Genomic DNA, 23,876 nt, shown 5'->3' with positions numbered 1-23,876 from the left:
AATAAACAAATCCAATCCAATCCAATGTACACCGCGGGTGTAATTGTGGATGCCTTCTTGGACACCTTGGGCGGGATTCTCCATCCCGCCGTACCTGTTCTCTGGTGCGGCGCGCACCCACTGGCAGCGGGATTCTCCCTCCCACCAACTGGCCAATGGGGTTTCCCTTTGTGGACAGCCCCACGGCGTCGGGAAATCTTTGTGCGTGCCAGCATAACCGAGATTACCGACAGCAGAAAATCCAGCCCCTTGTATTTCAGGAATCTAGTCACCCAGTGAAAGCTCTCTGTTCTGTTCATAAAATGCCTTAATTTATTCAGTCGGGAAGAGCAGATTGCAGATAAATGGCACGGTGATTATTGTAAAGCGCAGATAGTGAAGACAGGAACCTTTGACATGTCCTGGTATGTGTGAAGCGGTCTGTAAGTGAGAATCCAGGTTTGTGAATGGTAAAGATCAGGGGCAGGAATCTCCGACCCCCCACCCCGGTCGGGTCGGAGAATCCCCGGGGGGGGGCGGCGTGAATCCCGCTCCGACGCTGGCTGCCGTATTCTCCGGCGCTGGTTTACGGGCGGGGATCACGCCACGCCCCGGCAATTCTGGTTTCTGAGCAGTCCCGCCGGTGTGGATTGGACATGGTCCCACACGGCGGTACCTGGCTGGTAGGCCGGCTGTTGCGGTCCTCAAGGGGGGGGGAGTGGGGGGATCCGGCCCCGGGGGGGGGCCCCACTGCGGCCTGGCCCGCGATCGGGGCCAACTGATCGGGCGGGCCTGTGCCGTGGGGGCACTCCTTCCTACCGCGCTGGCCCCTGTCAGGCTCCGCCATGGCCGGTGCGGAGAAGACACCCCCCTGCGCATGCGCCAGAATACGCCGGCTGGTCTGCGCATGCGCTAAACCACGCCGGCAGTTCTACACATGTGTTAACTCGTGCATTCCCTTTGGCGCCGGTTGGTGCGGCGCTAACCCCTCAGGCGCCGGCCTAGCTCCCGGATGTCCGGAGAATTCCGCAACTTCCGGTTGGCCCGACGCCAGAGTGGTTCACGTTCTTTTTGGCACCGGTGTCGAGCCAATTCGCCGATTGCGGTGAATTCCATCCAGGATTTCTCTGCTCTTATTAGACTTGGGATTTCTGGCCCTTCATGAACTCCCTTTTGGCATATTGTACGAAAGGTGAGAAAATGCCATCAGGCTCTTTCATGTTCTCTGCATTTGTTGCTGGACTCTTATGTCCCCATCCTTTCTTTCCATTGGTGCGCTTCTTGGGAGGGGAAATAAAAGAGAACCATACCATTAGTGAGGATATGTTACCACTAACTGAAACATCCAGTTTCTTTTAAGAATGACTACTTCAAGGAAGTTCCAGGATTTCCCGTGCTTCTGTTTTATCTGTACGAGGTGGGCAAAGCCTCACCCAAATTCACGAGATTTGACTTGGAACTTCACTTTATAATTTATTTTATAAATCTAGTGGACTAGATTTTATTGAATAAATAACAAATGATGCATGCAGTTCTTAATGAGCAAATCAGTTAGCACAGTTAACCGTGTTAAAATCATATCTTTCAAAACTATATTTTTCTTTTAAATATAGACGGTGTTGGGAAAACCATAACTTCACAAACTGAATTTTTCTTTTAAAATTTGGAAAGACATTGCATTATCTGCCGTGGGGCGACAGGGTAGCATAGTGGTTAGCATTGCTGCCTCACACCTCCAGGGTCCCGGGTTCAATTCCGACCTCCGGTGACTGTGTGGAGTTTTCACTTTCTCCCCGTGTCTGCGTGGGTTTCCTCTGGGTGCTTCAATTTCCACCCACAGTCCAAAGCTGTGCAGGTTAGGTGGATTGGCCGTGCATAAATTGCCCTTTAGTGTCCAAAAGATGAGGTAGGGTTACTGAGTTGCGGGGATAGGGAGGAGGCATGGGCTTAAGTGGTGCTCTATCCAAGGGCAGGTGCAGACTCGCTGGGCCAAATGGCCTCCTTCTGCACTGTAGGGTTCTCCGATCTGGTTACTTTTTTTGTTACAAAAAGGGCAGAAATTCTCCATGAAACATACCTTTTCTGAAATTACCTGACCAGCATGGTACTTGAGGGTTAGCTGTTTGTTTGTTTTAAACTGCAATCACGTTAATTGATGGGGAAGAAAAAGACTGAAAAAGGCAAAAGCTAATGACTCACTGGAAATCATGGGTGTCATTCTCCGACCCTCCGCCGGGTTGGAGAATGGCCGGGGGCTGCCGTGAATCCCGCCCCCGCCGGTTGCCGAAGTCTCCGGTACCGGATATTCGGCGGGGGCAGGAATCGGGCCGCGCTGGTTGGCGGGCCCCCCCCCCGCTCGATTCTCCGGCCCAAATGGGCCGAGGTCCCGCCGATAAATTGCCTGTCCCGCCGGCGTAAATTAGAGTACCTATTTACCGGCGGGACAAGGCGGCGTGGGCGGGCTCCGGAGTCCTGGGGGGGGCGCGGGGCGATCTGGCCCCGGGGGGTGCCCCCACGGTGGCCTGGCCCGCGATCGGGGCCCACCGATCCGCGGGCGGGCCTGTGCCGTGGGGGCACTCTTTCCCTTCCGCCTCCGCAACGGTTTCCACCATGGCGGAGGCGGAAGAGACTCTCCCCACTGCGCATGCGCGGGAAACTGTCAGCGGCCGCTGACGCTCCCGCGCATGCGCTGCCCGGAGATGTCATTTCCGCGCCAGCTGGCGGGGCAACAAAGGCCGTTTCCGCCAGCTGGCGGGGCGGAAATCCCTCCGGCGCCGGCCTAGCCCCTCAATGTTGGGGCTCGGCCCCCAAAGATGCGGAGCATTCCGCACCTTTGGGGCGGCGCGATGCCCGTCTGATTGGCGCCGTTTTGGGCGCCAGTCGGCGGACATCGCGCCGTTTGGGGAGAATTTCGCCCAATGACTGAGTTTTCATTTTGGTTTTGAAATCTGCTTTGCGGAATAAGCTGAGATGGAAGGCGACCCTAACTTGCTGACTCCCTGCCTTGCCTGAAATTCTGTGTGTGGTTATCAACCTGCATCCAGAGAATCCTCACCTGAATATAACTTTTCTGCATTTGGAAACCTGAAAAACTAGGACAAGAAGAATTGATTCAGTTCTATGTTCTCCTTCATATTGAAATTCCGTTGATGAAAACCTCCAGACATCTACTAGGGCCAGCATCCTGTCTTCACATGGGGGAGCTCCAGACTGACAGTGTTGAAACCCTGCAAACTTCATTCTTTATTTTTCTAAAGCCAATCCTCCAAAGCCCATCTCTGTAGAGACCCGGGGCGTCATTCTCCGACCCCCCGCTGGGTTGGAGAATCGCCGGGGGCTGCCGTGAATCCCGCCGGTTGCCGAAGTCTCCGGTACCGGATATTCGGCGGGGGTGGGAATCGGGCCGCGCCGGTTGGCGGGCCCTCCCGCTCGATTCTCCGGCCTGGATGGGCCAAAGTCCCGCCGATAAATTGCCTGTCCTACCGGCGTGGATTAAACCACCTTTTGAACGGCGGGACAAGGCGGCGTGGGCGGGCTCCGGGGTCTTGGGGGGGCGCGGGGCGATCTGGCCCCGGGGGGTGCCCCCACAGTGGCCTGGCCCGCGATCGGGGCCCACCGATCCGCGGGCGGGCCTGTGCCGTGGGGGCACTCTTTCCCTTCCGCCTCCGCCACGGTCTCCACCATGGCGGAGGTGGAAGAGACTCCCTCCACTGCGCATGCGTGGAAAACTGTCAGCGGCCGCTGACGCTCCCGCGCATGCGCCGCCCGAGATGTCATTTCCGCGCCAGCTGGCGGGGCAACAAAGGCCGTTTCCGCCAGCTGGTGGGGCGGAAATCCCTCCGCCGTCGGCCTAGCCCCTCAATGGTGGGGCTCGGCCCCCAAAGAATGGCGCCAATCAGACGGGCATCGCGCCGTTTCGGGAGAATTTCGCCCCCTGTTTGTCTTGTTTTTGTTTATTTGCATGTGTATATGTGAGTGCACATGCTGGATATTTTTTAAATGGACAGACTAACACTATCAGAGTTCACTTGTATGTTAACTAGTCCTCGCAAATTATTTTTAAAAATGTTTCGTTTTATTAAATGAATGATTTTGGATTTACTGAAAGAAACTTGGTTAAAAGTCTCTTATTTTGGACCACCAACAGTGAAAGTAAATAATCGATCATTTTGGTCAGTGAATTAAACTTTTAAACTTACGGTACAAACTGTGGAATAGTGAACCGAAATAAACTGCATACTCCTCCCATCCCGATCATAACAATTATGAATTGCCATAAGTATCTTATGCCATTCCATAGTTAAGAATCACAAAAAACTGTATCTCACGCTTAACCACCTGCTCCCCAGGAGTTTCATAAAGTTGGAACATTAGTTGCCCATGAATCACGGAGCCGAGGTCCCAGGTTCGATCCCGGCTCTGGGTCACTGTCCGTGTGGTGTTTGCACATTCTCCCCGTGTTTGCGTGGGTATCGCCCCCACAACCCAAAGATGTGCAGGCTAGGTGGATTGCCCCTTAGTTGGAAAAAATGAATTGGGCACTCTAAATTTAAAAAATAGAAAAAAAATAATAATTAATTGCCCATGAAATTTGCCACTAGTTAACAATGCAAAGTTACATAAACTAATTAATAATGTTGTCATTGTTAATGACTGCCAATAAACTTCGCTTGTCCAGAAAGTGAACATTAGTGTAGAGTCTTATTCCTCCAAGTTGGGAAATAGGTTAGGAGATTTCAAAACTGTTTTCTAATTTTCATTTTTTTTCCTACTTATTCTTTCTGTTACTTCACAATCTAATCTTTCTCTACCTTTAGTTTTCTTTCTGTATCTGATTTGACATTGAATTCATCTTTTCTAATTTACCTTCCTTCTCAGTTCTTGTCAATTTATTTCTCAATCCTGAAATTGAATTGATTCAGGGGATACACCAAGGTCCGAAGTGCTTTGTTTGGCTTGCTGTTCCATGAGCAGCTGGAACTTCCAGCAACTTTGTGGGCATTAAAACATAAATGGGCCGATTAAGTTGAACTAATTAGGAGCATCATGAGATACCCCAGTGCAGCAAAATATGGCCAGTTTTCTCATTCTCTCCCCAAATTGTGCCCTGCTGAATGTGGTACTCTTATGAATTTGTTGCCGAAGGTATATGCCTGATTTTGTTAGTGGTGAAGCACACTGAGTAATTAGCCCCTCAAAATAGATGAATTAGATCTGCAAAGATTGCAGTGGATGTAGTATTGATTTATACTTGTCTGTAAATTGGTTTAATCAATAAAATCTTTTAAAGAATTAATTGGTTTCTTAATTACAGGGAGAAGGCTTATGCTACTGGTAAAGCAATAGCAGTGCGTTTAAAAGACACAATACCTCAGCAACTTTTTGAAATTGCCATCCAGGCAGCAATAGGCAACAAGATCATAGCAAGAGAGACGTGAGTATCTGCTTAATTTACCAGAAGTTAGCTTTGTATGACTTCATTATCTCATCATGACTCTATAGCAATGAGGTTTTTTTCCCCCTCTGTGGAGAATGAGAGCATATATCTATAAAGCATCTTTTGCACCCTCAGATCGAACCTGGGACCTCGGTGCTGTGAGGCAGCTGTGCTAACCACTGTGCCACCATGCTGCCCTACTCTGCATCACTTTTGAATCCTGTCGTCACCTTGGGAGCTCCAGACTCCAAGCCAATACACCAATTTCCCACCATACTCTTGCGTTGTTTTCAATCTCCACTTGCGATTTTCAATCTCACAACTCTGCTCTCAGTCTCATTCTATCTTGCGCTCTTGTGTCCTCCCAGCTCCGCTCCTAGTTTCGGTCTATTTTTCATTCTGTTATCCTCTTGCCTCCTCTCACACTCTTTTTGAACTCCCGACTGCTCTTGCACTGTTGTATCTTTCCGACTGATTCTCACACTATCTCGTGCTTTTTTTATCCTTCTGGCTTGCCTTACTCTCTTTTTGGTTATGATGATTAAGCAATACAAACCAGTAATTGATTTTCTAACGATAGATACAGAAATTGTAATATATTTCAATTTCTGTATCTATTGTGAGAAAATCAATTACTGTTTTGTATTGCTTAATCATCATGTCTTGGATGACTAATGAATGACTGTTCATCCTGTATTGGTTGAACTTCACAATCAGCCTTATGTTATCTGGTCTCTCACTGGCTCAGAATAACAAGCCTTATTAAGGATACCTTTGCGGCACAGTTGTCAATTGAGGAACTATCTAGGAGTGATCTACAGTTTTTAACTCAATATCAGGGTTCTGTCAACATTCACTCGCAAAAATATCACAAAACGTTTGTTGTTTAAATTATCCTTGACAGACTCTCAAGTATTTACTGCATTTTGCAATCAGTGGTGAAGTGATGGGGGTACTAACACTGAAAAATGCAACCAAGATTCATAGAATTTTTTCACAGAATTTACAGTGCAAAAGGAGGCCATTCAGCCCATCGAGTCTGCACCGGCTCTTGGAAAGAGCACCCTACCCAAGCCCACACCCTATCCCCATAACCCAGTAACCCTACTCAACCAACACTAAGGGCAGTTTTGGACACTAAGGACAATTTAGCATGGCCAATCCATTTTACCCGCACATCTTTGGACTGTGGCAGGAAACCGGAGCACCCAGGAGGAAACCCACGCACACACTGGGAGAACGTACAGACTCCGTACAGACAGTGACCCAAACCGGGAATCGAACCTGGGACCCTGGAGCTGTGAAGCAATTGTGCTAACCACAATGCTACCGTGCTGCCCAAGATGTAGTGATCTAACATTGTTCCCAACATTAATTTCATTCTGGTATCAGCTGCAGTGAATCTCTGGCATCTACAAAAGTGATTTTGTCAAGCAAGCTAATCAGCCAAGCACATTGGTGAATTCCCACTAACCAGGACGTTTTATTATTTTATAATTTTCCAGAAAGCAACATAAAGTGAAGTAGAAGCTCAAATATTTGGGGCGATTCTCCGATATGGTGGCCAAGTGTTCGTGCTGTCATGAACGCCGTTGCGTTTCACGACGGTGCGAACAGGGCCCGGGCACGACCTATTTTGGCCCCCACAGGGGGCCAGCACAGCGCTGGAGCGGTTCACGCCACGCCAGCATCCTTACGCGGCGCCAGATGGGCGCTGCACCAACCCGCGCAGCGCAGTTAGGGCAGTCCAATCCTGCGCATGTGTGGGGAACGTCTTACGCACGCCGGCCCCTCACCAACATGGCGCCGGTGTTCTGGTGCCACGGGGGGGGGGGGGGGAGAGGTAGGCCCCGGGGGGGGGAGGGGGGGAGAGAAGCCGGCCCGCCGATTGGTGGGCCGCGATCGCGGGCCAGACCCCATCGGAGGCCACCCCGGTGAAGGAGCCCCTCTCCCTCCCCCACAGGCTGCCTCCCCAGCGTTCCCGCTCGCCGTTTCTCCGAGCGGCCCGGTGCAAATCATGCGCCGCTGGTTTCCGGGAGGTGGGAGAATCGCGTGGGGGCGGACGGGACGGCGTGGCGCGATTCGCTTGGCGCCCCGGCGATTCTCCCACCCGGCATGGGGGGGAGAATAGCGCCCATAAACTTTTAAAGAAATATTTTAAAATCTATTTAATATTTTTATCATGGAATTGAGAAATACCACATATAAAATTTGTTTCTCAGGGCAAGTGAATTTGTTCAGCAGTAGTTTAGTGCGCCATTAAAAACATAGGTGCACCTCATCAAGGCGTAACTTTTTCAAGGATTTTTAGCAGCATGATTAATTGCATAAAAAGTGCAAATTCACATTGAATAATTGATGAATCTAATTGATTTCCATTTTTGAGAACTTGAACAGTACATCCGTAAGGGGGGGATAATGACAGTGACATCTGGATATCCGCGTTTTACTGCATCTGTTCGGATGTCACTAGTTGATGTCAGTTTCAAAGAGTAATGACAGCAAGCACTGACAGTTTTGCCTTCATCACAATCACCAAGCAATCTGTTTCTATACATAGAATATTTGTACTAAATAATATTATTTTCTTTGCAGTATTAAAGCAGTGAGGAAAAATGTATTGGCAAAATGTGTAAGTACAACCTTTTCAAAATACTACATTTTTTTCCCACTATAGCAAGAAAATGAGTCTTTATGATTATCTGTTGCAAACACAGGGTACCAATACAAAGTCAAGTTAGATTCAAAATTAGAGCCTACTTATTTTGAATTTGAACTTGTTTAAAGTTGATGTCCTGGAATTCGAGGAAGACATTTAAGGAGTGAATTTAATAAGTACACTTCAAAACTCACGTCCACTGAAGTACATTTATAGTTTATAAAGGTGAATGCAATAATGAAACACCAATTCTGTGATGATGTGATCGAAGGATGAACCAATGTATGTCATGAACATATCCCTCTGTATTAGGCAAACAAGTGCCCAAATCACAAGGCACAGCTACAATGACCTCAATTTTTTCTTTGTTGTTCAGACTATAAGGAACCTCGTTAGACTTCTAGTTGTTAGTATTTTGAGATTTCATAGAATTTACAGTGCAGAAGGAGGCCATTCGGCCCATCGAGTCTGCACCGGCTCTTGGAAAGAGCACCCTACCCAAGGTCCACACCTCCACCCTATCCCCATAACCCAGTAATCCCACCCAACACTAAGGGCTGCAGAGATAAATTGTTCCATCCTTTTCATCACCCAAAAGTGGTGGCCTGGCTGCAAAAGCCATTATTTTAATTTAAATTTACGTATTTGGAGAGAGGGTGCCTCCATTTTTAAGTACCATCTCCCTTATTTACCTTAATTGCAGCCAGTTGGTTGCTCCTTTCAAGCTGAAGGACCTCTGGCCCTCCAGCTTCAAAAACCAATCTGCTTTCCTTAATTGGACTGTGAGCTATACCCTTATCCATGGAATGGCTGTCCTGGGAAAAATCACATTAAATGACTTACCCACAGGGTGTGGGCTTCTGACCCTTTCAGCCTTGCAGCGGGATTCAGAAGCCCACAGTGAAAGTTCTGACCCTGGCAAACCAAAGAAAATTGTATTTTTGGTATTGCAGACCAAACAGTAATTTGCACAGGATTGCTAACCTGTCAAAGCATCTAGATTGTTAGTGTATTACAGTGCAAAGGCAACGCCAGATATGGTATACTTCTTTAATCGGTAATTTATCTGTTTTTAGAATTTAGATAACGTTTGTTAATGTTTGGCTAACAGTTTAAAAGAAAATGGCATTGAATGATAGAAATGACTTGGCAGTAAAAGAATAAAGTTATGCTGTATTTACATTTTTTTAAAATTATAACTATTTGTCTCCTGGAAATTTGTTTGACTGTAGTTCATGTAAAAATCCACAAGGGGAACACTTGTGCTGTTTTACTCATTTCTGGCCAACCTATCTGGCTTCAGTTGAAGGACTAATGAATTGGGCATAAGCAATTCTATTATTTTGGGGTTGATTTGCATTTCAAAGGTATTTGAATCACAGGTGATTAATTGGAAGGATATTTTTCTCTTAAAGATATATTTAGATGGAAATATTCTCTTAGCCTAAAGATATGAATAGCATTTATGCTCAAGTGCATTTAAAACTACTTCTACCTTGTAAAAGATGATCTATAAATGTAAGATGCTGTTCAAGTAAGCCCGATTGTGGCAGATTTATCAAAATATGGGTATTTATGAAGGTAAACTAGAGTTGGAAATGTTGATGTCTTTGATTCCAACTTTTCACTACCATTTCTGTATTTTAAATTTCTTGCAACTTATAACGGAACAATAACATTCCATCGTTAAAGTTTAAATTGAAAGCTAATATCATCAGTCACTACACTTTAAAAGAAATACACTTTAGGAATATTTTGACATTGTACATATGTAAATGCAAGTATTATAACTGTGACATTTCATAAATATCATAGGTCTTTGCACAGTTGTTGATGTCTCTTCATCCTCCCTTGTTAACTTTGTTTTAATTGTTTCAAGCAGCTGGTCTGAGAACAGGCACAATGGTGAATGATTGCCCTGCTTAATTTCTAACAAAATCACATAAAGAAGACAAATAGGAATGGATATGCTACCCCCACTTGTTTGCGGATATGGTTCAAAGCTTATTTTATTATTTTCAGTACGGTGGGGACATAACCCGTAAAATGAAGCTTCTGAAGAGGCAAGCTGAAGGAAAGAGAAGAATGAGGAAAATTGGCAACGTGGAAGTACCAAAGGATGCCTTCATAAATGTACTTAAGAGACAAAAAGACAAATAGAGTAAAATAGAAAATCCATTCTTTCTAGTTTAATCTGATCATTTATCTCATTGCTGTACATAAGATGTCACTGGTGTAGGAAGCTAATATCATCTTTCACACTCTTCAAAAGAAATACAATTTAGGAATATTTGACGTGTTATGGTATGCGTAAATGCGAGTATTATCATTGTGTGACATTTCTCGAACAATACAGTCTCCATGATCACGATCTGTGGCCAGTAACTGGAAATGAATCCCCTTGGGGTTATGCATTTACTTACTTGCAATGCAAGCTCTTGTTTTGACTCATTACTGGAAGCCTCTAATGTTAATGGCTCTTGGGCTCAGTGAATGATTTTAAATCATTGTCCACAAAACCAATACAATAAAAGTTATGTTGTACAATTCAATCTTAATTACCTGAGGATTACTTTTTCAAAAATATGCATTTTTGCTATAATATAGCTTTCAAATTAATTAAATTCAAATTGTGATGTATAGTTTCAATAAACAATTGTAACCTGTACTGAAATTCTGTTGAATCTGAAATCTACTCTGTGTATCTGCATAGTCAACTGTTCTCAATGATGTTCAGCTAGACCAAGTAAACTGGGTAGTTTTCCAGTAAACAGGAGAAGTGCTGTTGCCTGTTTTATTTCTCCCTTCTTGAACACAGCATCAGCTGCAAGATCCACTAATGCCAGATGTTGACTTTGACCTTCATAGGATACTATTGAAGCATTATGAACGAGGCCTACCATCTGACATTCTCTTGAGTTCTGCTTTGGGAAAGTAGATCATAGAATTTACAGTGCAGAAGGGGGCCATTTGGCCCATCGAGTCTGCACCGGCCCTTGGAAAGAGCATCCTACCCAAGCCCACGCTATCCCAGTAACCCACCTCACCTTTTTGGCACGAAGGGCACTTTAGCATGGCCAATCCACCTAACCTGCACATCTTTGGACTGTGGGAGGAAACCGGAGCACCCGGAGGAAACCTGCGCAGACAAGGGGAGAACGTGCCGACTCCGCACACAGTGACTCAAGCCGGGAATCGAACCTGGGACCCTGGAGCTGTGAAGCAACTGTGCAACCGTGCTGCCCTTAAATGTTATAGTTTTTACATCTAAGTGTTTTAGATGTAAAAACTATGTCCATAATAGAAACATAGAAAATAGAAGCAGGAGGAGGCCATTCAGCCCTCCAAACCTGCTCTGCCATTCATTCTGATCGCGGCTGATCATCCAACTCAAAGGGGCTGTTTAGCACAGGGCTAAATCGCTGGCTTTGAAGGCAGGCCAGCAGCACGGTTCAATTCCCGTAGCAGCCTCCCCGAACAGGCACCAGAATGTGGCGACTAGGGGCTTTTCACAGTAACTTCATTGAAGCCTACTTGTGACAATAAGCGATTTTCATTTCATACAGAGCCTGCGCAGACCAGCTGGCGAGTGTATTCATAGATATCTTCGCCACCTCACTCCTCCACTCAGGTCCCCACCTTCTTCAAGAAGGCCACCATAATACCAGTACCAAAGAAGAACAACGTAGCCTGTCTTAACGACTATCGACCGGTGGCCCTAATGTCTGTTATCAGGAATGCTTTGAGTGGCTAGTCATGAGACGGATCACTGCCAGCCTCCCAGACAGTCTCGATCCACTGCAGTTTGCCTATCACCGCAACCGGTCCACAACAGATGCTATCTCACTGGCCCAGTAATCAACACTCAAACACCTCGACAACAGGACACCTATGTAAGACTGCTGTTCATAGACTACTGCTCTGCCTTCAACACCATTCTCCCAACCAGACTAATACCCAAACTCCCCAATCTTGGACCCCTCTCTGCAGCTGGATCCTGGACTTCCTCCCCCACAGACCGCAATCTGTCAGGATAGGCAACAGCACCTCCTCCACAATAGTTCTCCACACTCAATCCTCTACTGTACTCCCTATACACCCATGACTGTGGCAAGATTTAACTCCAACTCAATCTATAAGTTTGCAGATGATACAACTGGTGGGCCGCATCTCAAACAACGACGAATCAGACTACAGGAGGGAGATAAATCACTTGGTTGCATGGTGTACTGTACACAACCTCTCTAAATGTTGGAAAGACCAAGGAACTGATCATCGACTTCAGGAAGTGCAGCACGACACACACTCCCGTCTGCGTCAATGGCTCTGAAGTAGAGATGGTCGATAGCTTTAAGTTCCTGGGGGTCACCATCACCAACAGTCTGTCCTGGTCCACTCACGTTGATGCAACAGTCAAGAAAGCCCAACAACATCTCTACTTCCTGCGGAAGCTAAAGAAATTTGGCATGTCTGCATCGACTCTCTCAAACTTCTTCAGATGTGCGTTAGAGAGCATCCTATCCGGCTGCATCACAGCCTGGTATGGCAACTGCTCAGTCCAAGATCGCAAGAAACTGCAGACTGGTGAAGTCAGCCCAGCACATCACACAAACTTGCCACCCCCACATTGATTCTGAGTACACCTCTCGCTGCCTCAGGAAGGCAGACAGCATTATCAGAGACCCCTCCCACCCAGGTATTGCCTTCTTCCAGATCCTTCCATCAGGCAGAAGGTAAAGAAGTCTGAAGACTCACACATCCAGACACAGGAACAGCTTCCCCACAGCTACAAGACTCCTGAACGACTTCCCCTCGGACTGATCTGTTCCCTGTAAGGACACTATTCACGACGCACTATGCTGCTCTTGCTCATGTATTTGCTTTGTTTGGCACCTTGTTCCGCACTGTAACTAATCATTGTTTTGTCGATGTACCATTGTCAATGTTCACTGTTGATTATTCTACTATGTACGTACGGTGTACGTTCCTCGGCCGCAGCAAAATACTTTTCACTGTACTTCGATACATGTGACAATAAATCAAATCAAATCAAATAGCCGAATTCCGCTTTGTCCCATAACGTTGAGTTCAATATCTTCGATGCAGTAAAGCTTAAGCTCCTTTTACTCTGGAAAATAAAATAAATACAGACATTCATGTATTATAGAAATGTATACGATCACTGGACGTCTCTTTACACTTTAATTAAGCATGCCACATGACCTCTCAAACTCATTTCCTCTCTTTTGTGGAAACCCTAGAAGCCTTCAGATACAAGACTGCTTTTGGCAGTCCAACACTTTCCTAGCTTAACGGGATGGCTGATTTAAAGTGCTCGTTCTCCCAGCCCATATCTGTTTCTCTCGGGGTCTTCCCCACACCAAAATCCTCAACTTCTCTCCTTAAATATCCCTTTTTCCCTTTCACCTGTGATTCTATTGTCCTCAAACAAATTGAACTTATCTAAAAATCTAAATATTATATCTAACCTATTTATCTGTACCTTAAATCCACCATAATGTTGAAATCTGCCATGCGGTTTAAGTGTAGTCTCTTGTACACTTTGAACTCAGTAGAAATTTAAGTTACACGTCTCGGGTGCAAAATGAAATCTTTTATTGTTTCTACTGATTATAGTTGAGAGTTTTGAGATCTTGTGGTTACAAATCAAAAGTTCTCAATAAAGCCCTGCCAGCAGAAGACTTTAAGAGATATAATCGACTTAGTAGTTTACAAACAGATTTTAACTTTCAAAATACAGTAATGGTTTCTTGCTCAAAGCAAAAATAGTTTGTGCAGACTTGAAGAGTTAGAGTGGAGAGACTTCCGGTGGTGGCTATGAGGGAGTGAGTCGCACATTCGGTGGCTCTCGCTCCGGCTGGCTTTTTGGACCTGGTTTCCCGACTTTTCGGAACTATTGAGCGCTAGAAAAGACAGCCACAAAGTTGCTGATTGAAGTGAGCGGAGCTGTATGGAAACAAAGAAGAGCAGAAAGCAGCAAAAACAGGAAAAGAAGGGGCAGAGACAAAGTGGTGTGGGAGCTGACCCGGGACTAAAGATGGCTGACCGTACCGCGGACCAGACGATCCAAGCAGCGCTGGACAATATGCTGCAGGTCATAAAAGGAAGTTTTGAAGATATGAAGCGGGATAACTTAGAACCGCTGCAGAAAGCGGTGGAGCAAGTGAACCAAAGGCTAGAGGCCCAGGACAAAAAGGTCAAGGAGCTGAAGCAAGTAGTGGAGGAACAGGCGGACACACAAACGATCGCTGCAATAGAGATAGATGGGTTGAAAGAGCGTCAGAGAAGGTTGCCTGACAGAATTGAAGACCTGGAAGACAGAGCCAGCAGCCAAAATTTGAGAATTGTTGGCCTCCCAGAGGGGGCCGAAGGAGCGGACGCCACGACGTTTGTGGCATACCTGTTGCAGCAGCTGATGGGGGCTAACTCCTTTCCCGACCACGAGCTGGACTGGGCACACGGTGCAGGTGAGGCAGCGGTGACCGCCCCCCCCCCCCCCCCCCCCCCGGACCAGAGGTGGTCAGGTTCACAGACAAGGAGCGGGTCCTTCAGTGGGCAAAGAGCTGTACATGGAACAACAATGCCCTGCGCATCTATCAAGACCTAAGTCAGGAGGTGGCCAGGCGGCGAGAAGCCTTTAAAAGAATTAAAGAGATTTTGTTCAAAAAGCACGTGAAGTTCGGTCTGCTTTTCCCGGTGCGGCTTTGGGTCATGCACCAGAGCCAGCATTACTACTTTATGGACCCCGATGAAGCGATGGAGTTCGCAAAGGATCAGGGACTGGTGCCGAACTGAGGGCCCATGGACCAAAGTCAGAGTCGGTGTACTATTGTCTGTGGGACTTCTAGTTTTCTTGAACTGACTTTATATTTTTTGTTGCTTCACAGGTGCTTTGTAGTTGCTTTGTTCCGTTTTCGCTGCCTATGGCTACAATGGGCAAGGGGGGGATGGGTGCCCCCTCTCTCTCTTGGGTTGTCTTTTTGCTTTTTCTTTGTGTTTTTCTCACTTTGTAGCTTCCAACGTAACAGAAATGTGGCCGGGAAGCAATGGGGGTTAAAGGTATTGGATATAGGGGGGTGACGCGGGTACTGTGTTGCTGTATGTTTTTATTATTAATGCGCAGAAAGGGGTGATTGGTATCACTCATCTGTTTACACAACTGGAACAGCATTACAGCTGGAGCAGTCTCGGGTCTTTGTTTTTGTTTGAGCTCCCTTACTGCAGGGAGACTGCTCGGGCAAGACACATCGGGGGATGGGTGTGGATGGGTGGGGGGAACAATGGGAGCGAGACAAGTGGGCGCCGGAGGGATCAGTCACCGGGCTAGCGGGAAGCTAGCTAGTCAAGGGAGTCGGGTGGTGTGTATGCATACAGCCAGTACATGGCAGCGGTCGGGTTACAGAGGGGTGTTGTTGCTGGGGGTGGGGGGAAGAGTTATTTTGCTGACATGGGAGGGATCTAAAGTAGGTAACAGAGTGGAGGTCGAGGGTGGGAGCTGCCAGGAGGCAAACTGGGAGGGGCGCGGCACATGGGTTGGGGACGGGCCCAAGAAGAGGGATGGCAGATCGGCAAGGGGGGAGCAGGTGCCCTCCAACCAGGCTGATCACCTGGAATGTCAGGGGACTGAACGGGCCAGTCAAGAGGGCGCGTGTGTTCGCGCATTTGCGGACTCTAAAGGCGGACGTAATCATGCTGCAGGCGACACATCTGAAAGTGACTGACCAGACCAGACTAAGCAAGGGCTGGGTTAGCCAAGTCTTCCACTCGGGCTTGGACTCGAAGTCCAGGGAGGTGGCAATCATGATCAATAAACAGGTTCAATTTGAGACAGAGGGCACAATTGCAGACGGAGCTGGTAGATTTGTTATGGTCCGTGGTACGCTTGGGGGGGTGAGGGTAGTCCTGGTGAATGTATATGCTCCAAATTGGGATGACGCTGACTTCATTGAAAGGGTGCTGGGGAAAATCCCAGACTTCGATTCACGCAAGCTGATCATGGGTGGGGACTTCAACACGGTCCTCGACCCCGGACTAGACAGGTCATGCTCCAGAACGGGTAGGCTCCCAGCGATGGCAAGGGAACTGAGGGGGTTCATGGAGCAGATGGGGGTAGACCCATGGAGAGCCAGACGCATGGAGAACCAGACGGCCAACGGGAAGGGAATATTCATTCTACTCGCACGTTCATAAAATATACTCTAGAATCGATTTTTTCATCACGAGCAGGGATTGTGTAGGCAGGGTAAAAAATACGGAGTACTCGGCGATTACCATTCTCGGATCGTGCCCCACACTGGGTTGATCTGCAGGTCTGCAAAGGGAGCTACCAGCGCCTGCAATGGAGGTTGGGCGTAGGATTGCTAGCGGAGGAGGAGGTGTGCGAGAGACTGCGCAAGTGCATGCAGGACTACCTGCAGGTTAATGACACCGAGGAAGTCTCAGCAGCGACCCTGTGGGAGGCGCTGAAGGCGGTGGTAAGGGGGGGAGCTGATTTCAATTCGGGCACACAGAGATAGAATGGACAGAGCGGAGATGGACAGACTGGTCAAGGAGATCCACTGGACAGATAGGGAATACACAGAGGCCCCAAGGGAGGACCTACTTAGAGATAGACCGAGACTGCAGGCCGAGCTGGGAGTGTTGTCCACGAGCAGGGCAGTGGAACAACTGAGGAAGGTAAAGCGTGTGGTCTATGAGCATTGGGAGAAAGCTAGTAGAATGCTTGTGCAGCAACTCAGGAGGAAGGAGGCGGCCAAAGAAATAGGCAGGGTAGTAGACGGTATGGGGAACAGAGTGGATGACCTGTTTCGGGGGTTTTACAGCAAGTTCAATACCTCGGAACCCCCTGAAGAGCCGGAGGAGCTGAAGCATTTCTTAGACCGGCTGGCGTTCCCAAAAGTGGGTAGGGGGCCGGTAGACGGACTGGGGGCCCCGATCAGAGCTGAGGAAGTACTGGGAGGCTTGAAGGCCATGCAGTCGGGTAAATCCCCGGGGCCGGATGGATACCCAGTGGAGTTGTACAAAAAGTTCTCAGAGATAGTGGGGGTATTTAACGAGGCGAGGGACAGAGGGACGCTATCCCTGACAATGTCACAGGCTGCCATTTCGCTGATATTAAAATGGGATAAAAACCCGGAAGCGTGTGGGTCATGTAGACCAATCTCCCTGATCAACGTCGACGCCAAGCTCCTGGCTAAGGTCTTGGCACTTAGAATTGAGGACTGTGTCCCGGAGGTGGTCGGGAAAGATCAAACAGGGTTTGTGAAAGGCAGACAGCTGGTAGCCAACTTAAGAAGACTACTCAATGCGATCATGATGCCCCCGGAGGGCAGAGAGGTAGAGGCAGTGGTAGCAATGGATGCCGAGAAGGCCTTTGACCGGGTGGAGCGGGACTATTTGTGGGAGATACTCGGACAGTTTGGGTTCGGGGAGGGCTTTGTTGACTGGGTTAGACTATTGTACCAGGCCCCAAAAGCTAGCGTGAGGACGAATAGGACAACATCAGAGTACTTTAGACTACACCGGGGGACCAGACAGGGATGCCCACTCTCCCCGTTGCTGTTTGCACTGGCCATAGAGCCGCTGGCAATTGCCCTGAGAAGGGGGGGGGGGGTAGATTAGAGTAGAATAGGAGGGATAAATAGGCAGGTACTATTTATGAGAGAGGAGTGGTCTTTTCTGCTTTGTGGTGATATTTGCACATTACTGTACACTGTAACTGTTTACAATGCCAAAAATACCTCAATAAAATTGTTTATTAAAAAAAAGAGTTAGAGTGGAAAAATTAAAATACAAAATAAGAATAGCAAGTAGTTAGGTAAATAGTATAGAGTGATCCCAGAATGGAAGATGGCTGCCCGGACCTCTATGTTTAAGGAAAATGTTATCAGACTGACTCCATCTGTCCCTACCCCTGCAATGTGCTAATTGGCTTAGATAAATCTCAAATGCATTTGGTTGGATGGTCAGTTGTCAATCATAAATATGCAACATAGCTGTAGATATGTTGCTTTTTAGATGATTGTCGTGTGTTGGAATGTGACTTATACTTTTAATCAGCTCTGGTTTCTACTTGTTTTTCTGCTGACTACTATACTATTCATATTCTGAACAATGGTGGATTCATGTTGTCATAGTGCTTATTTTGACCTTGATCAGATTGTGGTACAGTTTAATACTTTTAATGAAACTACTTTCAACTTCTGCGATTCTGTTCATTAGAACAATGGACAGTTTATAATGCCAATTTAACTTTTTAGTAGAAATGTTGCATTTGTTTCTAGCTCGCCTGTGAATGTTTCAAATTCTGTGCTTTTGTTACTGCAAGCTATGTGTTTTGTAATCTAAGATTATGCTTGAAGTCTTATGTTGAAATCCATTTTAAAATGGATTTCAAACTGGGCTTTAGTCTTTACATCAAAATGGCTAAAGCAATGACCCTTTTACCTATCAGAAATAGCTGATCCTCTTCACATAATATCTCATCGCAAATGTATTAACCTGTATCCTTTTATGTCTTAAACCTCCCAGACAACCAGGGCTGGATTCTCCAAAAATGGGGCTATGTTCCTACGTCAACATATATACGCTGGTGTTTTACTCTGGAGATTCCTTAAAAATATTAACAGATATTCATCAACCTGCAGGGGGCTGGCAGGGCCCCGGAGTGCTTCTCGCAGCTTCAGCTGCGGAAATGGGCACCCGCACTTCCGGTTCCGAGTCCGCGCACGGCGGCGGCCTCAAGCGGCCACGCCGAACACAATGGCGGACTCAGCCGGTGGACCTGGACGAGGAAAGAAGGTCCCAATGATCGGCCTTGCACCGCTACATCTCACATGCTCGATCGCCGCCGCGGCTGCCCATAAGGTCCCCCCCGGTACTTGATGACCCCACCAGGACTGAGTCCGCAGCCGCGCGAGAGTCCCGACCGGCCAGACGTGGTTTGAACCACACCATCGGGAATTCGACCAGTCGGGACCTGAGTATTGCTGGGAGGGCCTTTGGCAATGGCCCCCCTGCCACTCTGTGTAAATCGTGCCCGAGCGATTCTCTAGGGACCAGAGAATCACGGGAGAGTCGCAGGGCCTGATCCTGTCGTACAAGTGGATTCTCCGCGCCTGCGCCAAACGCAATTTCAGCACAGGGCTGCGGAGAATCCAGACCCCTGTCTTTAGCAACTTTGTCCCAGCTTATTTAATAATTTACACATACAGACATGCAGTTTTCTTTACAGAATAACACAATATTCCCTGAAAAATGTTTAAAAAGTAACAGTAATTTTCACAGCAACCATGGTCCCGATGACCGCTGTCCTTGCATCCTGGGCTGTTGCACAGTCAATTCCAGCCCCACTTGACCCGGGGTTGTAACACAGGTGAACTTAAATTTACTTAAGTATTTGATGTCTTTGGTTTGATCCTGATTAAGTACAGCCACAAGGTTTTTAACTTTTAACACAATGAACCTTTTATTTAGCAGTAATTAATATTAAATATGCAACAATAAACTGGTTAACTACTGTGTAATTCATAACCGCCCCCCCCCCCCCCCCGCTTTTCCAGCTTGCCCACTCTATACGCGCGCACACACAAACACGGAGGGATCTTTGACTTCAGTTCTTCCAGTGAGTTCCTTTCTCCAGTTTAGACCTTCAGTTGGATGTTATATTTTCCTTCAGCTTGTAATGATCTTTGTTATAAACTTGCAGAGACAGCAGGCAGCCAACACTCAAGAGAGGGAGAAAACACCACTTCTTACTTCAGGGTCTCCTGTTGGGTTCTCTCCAGAAAAAACATCTGGCAAGAACCAATCGCTATCTGTTTCCATGATGTAGAGATGCTGGCGTTGGACTGGGGTAAGCACAGTAAGAAGTCTTACAACACCAGGTTAAAGTCCAACTGGTTTGTTTCGAATCACTAGCTTTTGGAATACAGCTCCTTCTTCAGGTGAATGAAGAGATGGGTTCCAGAAACATATATAGGCAAAGTCAATGATGCAAGACGATACTTTGAATGTGAATCTTTGCAGGTAATTAAGTCTTTACAGGTCCAGACGGAGCAACTGGAGAGAGGAATAATCACAGCTTATCCATCTGGACCTACAAAGACTTAATTACCTGCATAGACTCGCATTAAAAATATTGTCTTACATCATTGACTTTGTGTATACATATGTTTCTGGAACCCACCTCTTCATTCACCTGAGGAAGGAGCTGTGCTCTGAAAGCTAGTGATTTGAAACAAACCTGTTGGACTTTAACCTGGTGTAAGACTTCTATCTGTTTCCAGGCAAAGCACTGTCCCTGGCCAAGCCATTGGGCGTCAGCCAACCAATCAAACCGAATCCCTCCAATCTGCTGGGTGTCAGAAAGTCTGGAATTTCCTTTCCCAAATTCAAAACTTGGGGACAGAGTTTTCCAGTTGTCCAGCTATTTCAAATTTGAATTCTGTACTTCCTCCGCTCGACTTGAATCAATTAATCAATAAAAATTAAAATAAAATAAATGGGAACAAAGGGAAATCAAAGGAAGGAGTCAAACACTGCCCACGGCAATTTAATGTTGGGACCAATGTTAAGGGCTTTAAAGGAAGACTTCCATCTATATTTCAGGAGGATGTTTCGCCTGAGAGAGCTGCTAGTCTTTTGGATGACCAGTAGCTCTGTAATTGTAGTCTCAGCAGCACCAGCCAGTGACCACTACTGAGGCTACTGGCAGCCCGACCACATCAAAAAGCCTAAGTACATCCGGGGTCTCAATGAAGGGGTGAGGAGGGCAATGGTTCTGATGGCAGGTTTAAGAGACAAGAGGGGCAGGATAAAGGTGGAAGTATGACTTGGAGAGAGTATGGGGGGGTGCCTCTGAAGGGTCCAGAGTTCCCAGAAAGGAAGTCGACCCCCAATCCTTCATCTGCCACCTCTGTTTGCACAACACCAGTCCATGAGCTAAAGCTGCTGGGCTTCCTGCAAGGTATGGACCATCCCCCACTGCAGGTAAAATAATGGTAGGACAAGATGAGGCCCTTAACTGGCCTTTTAAGACCCTCTATTTGTCCGAGGGTTGGTGGTTCACCCCCACCCTCGGTAAAATATCAGATAGGTTGGAGGTGGGCGGATTGGCAGCTGGAAGACCATCTGCTGGATTCTACCCACCACCACCCTCGAATATGCTGTGATGGATGCCATCGATCTGCTTGTGAAAACGCAGAAACCAAACTGACGTTTGAATAGAGGAAGTCCGAGCCCTAGGGTTGCAAAACTTTAGTCACCAGCTTTTCTTCAGGTCAGCAGTGACCACTGTCCCTTCACTGCTGCCTGCAAAATCCAGGCCAATTTCTTGGGCCTTGTGCTTTTAAAATAACCTTTAGATAGTTGTCTTTGGTTTGGTTGCTTTTGGCGACACCCTATTCTCACAACACCCCATATGCTGGAAAGTGTGCTCCTCTATCAATGGAGCTTAAACCTTTCCCATAATAATTATTACTCCAGTGTCTTTGAGAGAGACAACCAAATTATTATTGTTCTATGCTGTAATATTGTGTTGAGAAGCTGTGGTGTTTCAAAGCTGACGGTTAGTTTATTTTTATACTTGCAGTGTTCAGTACGGGTAGTTCTTGACATGAGCAGATGATATTGATCAAACAAAAAGTGTATTTTGGAATCAAATATCTTTTAATAAAAGCAAAGAACAGCATTGTTGCAGCTGATGGATTTGTACATTGAAGCATCTCAACATAATTTCCTGTTTAGCATGCTAAATGTATCACACAGACTTTAATAGGTTACGGAAAGCTTGTGAAATTATTGATCTAGTTAGGAGATTGGTTAAGTGGTAGAAGACAGAATGGGATAATGGGTATGTATTTGATGTGGGTCTGTGATGTAGCCTCAATTATTCAATATATTTATGAATGTCTTAGATAATGCAATAGAAAGCCATATAGCCAAGTTCACCAATGCCAAAAATGACAAAACAAATTGATAAGAGTATGCAAATCTGTGATGGGTCAATTTTAATGTTGATAAATATTCAATTTAGACCCCAAAACATCAAATCTAAGTATTATCATTTAAATGAAGACTATGAATAGCCTGAAAGGTTAATGGAATGCGAGTGTCCATTACTAGAGGGCTTGAATATAAAGGACAGTGGAAAGTTTTGACACAGCTGTACAAAATAATAATTAGACTGCAACTGGAATATTGTGCACAGTCTGGGCACCGGACCGTGTAAGGAGTCTGGCACAACTTGACCAGAATGTTATCAGGGCTCCAAGGGTTAGATTATGAGGAGACATGACATAAATTAGGGTTATGTTCCCTGAAATTAAAGAAGATTAATTAACAGGTGACTCGATTGACTTTTTCAGGATTGTGAATGGAATTGATAAGGGTGTTAAAGAGAAACATTTTCCACAGGGAGAGGATAGTCCAAGTCAAGGGGGCATGTGGACCAAGCTCTCAAGACAGAGATTAGGAAACACTTATTCATACATGCAATGATAAAAAGTAATAGCTCAATTAATAATCTTTAATCTGAGCCCAATAAATGTTTGCGAGCCAAGGATATTAAGGGTTCGGGAGTCCGATAGGAGACAGAGAGACAGACCTTCCATGATCTCATCGAATGGTACAACAGGCTTGACATGTTGAATAGTCTACATTGGTTTCCATGGTCATAACAAAGTGAGGCCTTGTTAACAGTCTCAAAAAGGTCTTGGCAAGTTGGAAAGGAGTGAATCTAAGTTACAAGTCTCACAAGATTTCTTTTAGGACTAGGGGTGTTATAATGTAATTCTAAATCATAACTTTCTAAGTGCTGAAGTAGTGTCACAGCCAGTGGAAGAATTACACACCAGATGGGGAAGAAAGAATATTGACCAGAGACAGATCCGGGAGCTAACACCAAAGGAGGGTAGTGTTTGCAGATGCTGAGGAGGCACTGAATGATGTCAGACTGACATTATCATTGCACACACAGCCTTAACTTTAGAGATTCACCAGTAGTGTTTTAAATGTAAATTGTGAGCTTATGCTTGCTAAACCCATATGTTATTGTGGTTACTGAATGCAATATATACTGTTACTAGATTAAATGTAACTAACATCAAGACATTTATTCCAAATAAATTACTGTTTTGTTTTAAATGTTCTTGATTTAGGTGACTGTTAGCTATTGGTAATTAGAATAAAACTAAACTATTATCATTAATTGTTGTTAAATAATGTAGCGCGCAATGTATAGAATCAAATAAACAATACAACATGGAGGGGCCAAACAAGACTATTGGTTTTTATCCTCCACAAAAGCAATAGCACTAATCCCATTTTTAGTGATCGGACACTTTGCCCAACTCAGTCTTTGATACCCCTGGCCCTTTACGCTAATAATGTTCCACTATCACAAGTTATATGTTAGGATTTTTTTTACTGCTTACCTTTCACATTCATACAAAGGAGTGTGAAATTTATCTTGCTGCCATGCATAAATGAGCCATATTTTATGCCATCCACCCGGGTTGGATTCAAGCCTAATGGAAAATATAAAATTGAATGCTGTAACGGTGATGTTGTCTTGAGCAGAGCCATTTCAAGTAAAAACTTGATGTGTTAATGTAACATTGAGTGAAAGAAATACCATTACTGGAACAATAATGTTATAATATGGTAGGACAGTAACCTTGTTCATTATTTAAATAGATGATAATGGGGAAATAACATTTGTCTCCTCAATTGCTAATGGACTTTGAACTCATTTAGAAATATAGATCATGAATAGAAAGA

General features: G+C 46.0%; 1 protein-coding gene and 1 long non-coding RNA gene across 6 annotated transcripts in view; one reads left to right on the top strand and one right to left on the bottom strand.

Moving 5' to 3' along the window:
• Positions 1–10,854, top strand: part of guf1 (GTP binding elongation factor GUF1) — a 33,617-nt gene extending 22,763 nt beyond the window's left edge. For 3 of the 5 annotated variants that reach the window (XM_072496684.1, XM_072496683.1, XM_072496682.1), the window contains 3 exons: positions 5,294–5,413; positions 8,012–8,048; positions 10,098–10,854. In XM_072496684.1, the coding sequence (XP_072352785.1) occupies positions 5,294–5,413; positions 8,012–8,048; positions 10,098–10,235 (295 nt within the window). In that variant the 3' untranslated portion in view covers positions 10,236–10,854. The other 2 variants (XM_072496687.1, XM_072496686.1) reach the window with 2 other exon arrangements.
• Positions 10,855–11,836: 982 nt separating this feature from the next.
• LOC140408872 (uncharacterized) lies at positions 11,837–23,625 on the bottom strand. The gene is made up of 2 exons (XR_011940228.1): positions 23,531–23,625; positions 11,837–13,203 (listed from the first exon to the last, which is right to left on the bottom strand). It is a non-coding gene; the product is annotated as an uncharacterized lncRNA (long non-coding RNA).
• Between the last annotated feature and the right edge of the window lie 251 nt (positions 23,626–23,876).

Source organism: Scyliorhinus torazame, chromosome 3 (assembly GCF_047496885.1).
Source record: "Scyliorhinus torazame isolate Kashiwa2021f chromosome 3, sScyTor2.1, whole genome shotgun sequence".
NCBI lineage: Eukaryota > Metazoa > Chordata > Chondrichthyes > Carcharhiniformes > Scyliorhinidae > Scyliorhinus > Scyliorhinus torazame.
This window is presented reverse-complemented; position numbering and strand designations above follow the sequence as displayed.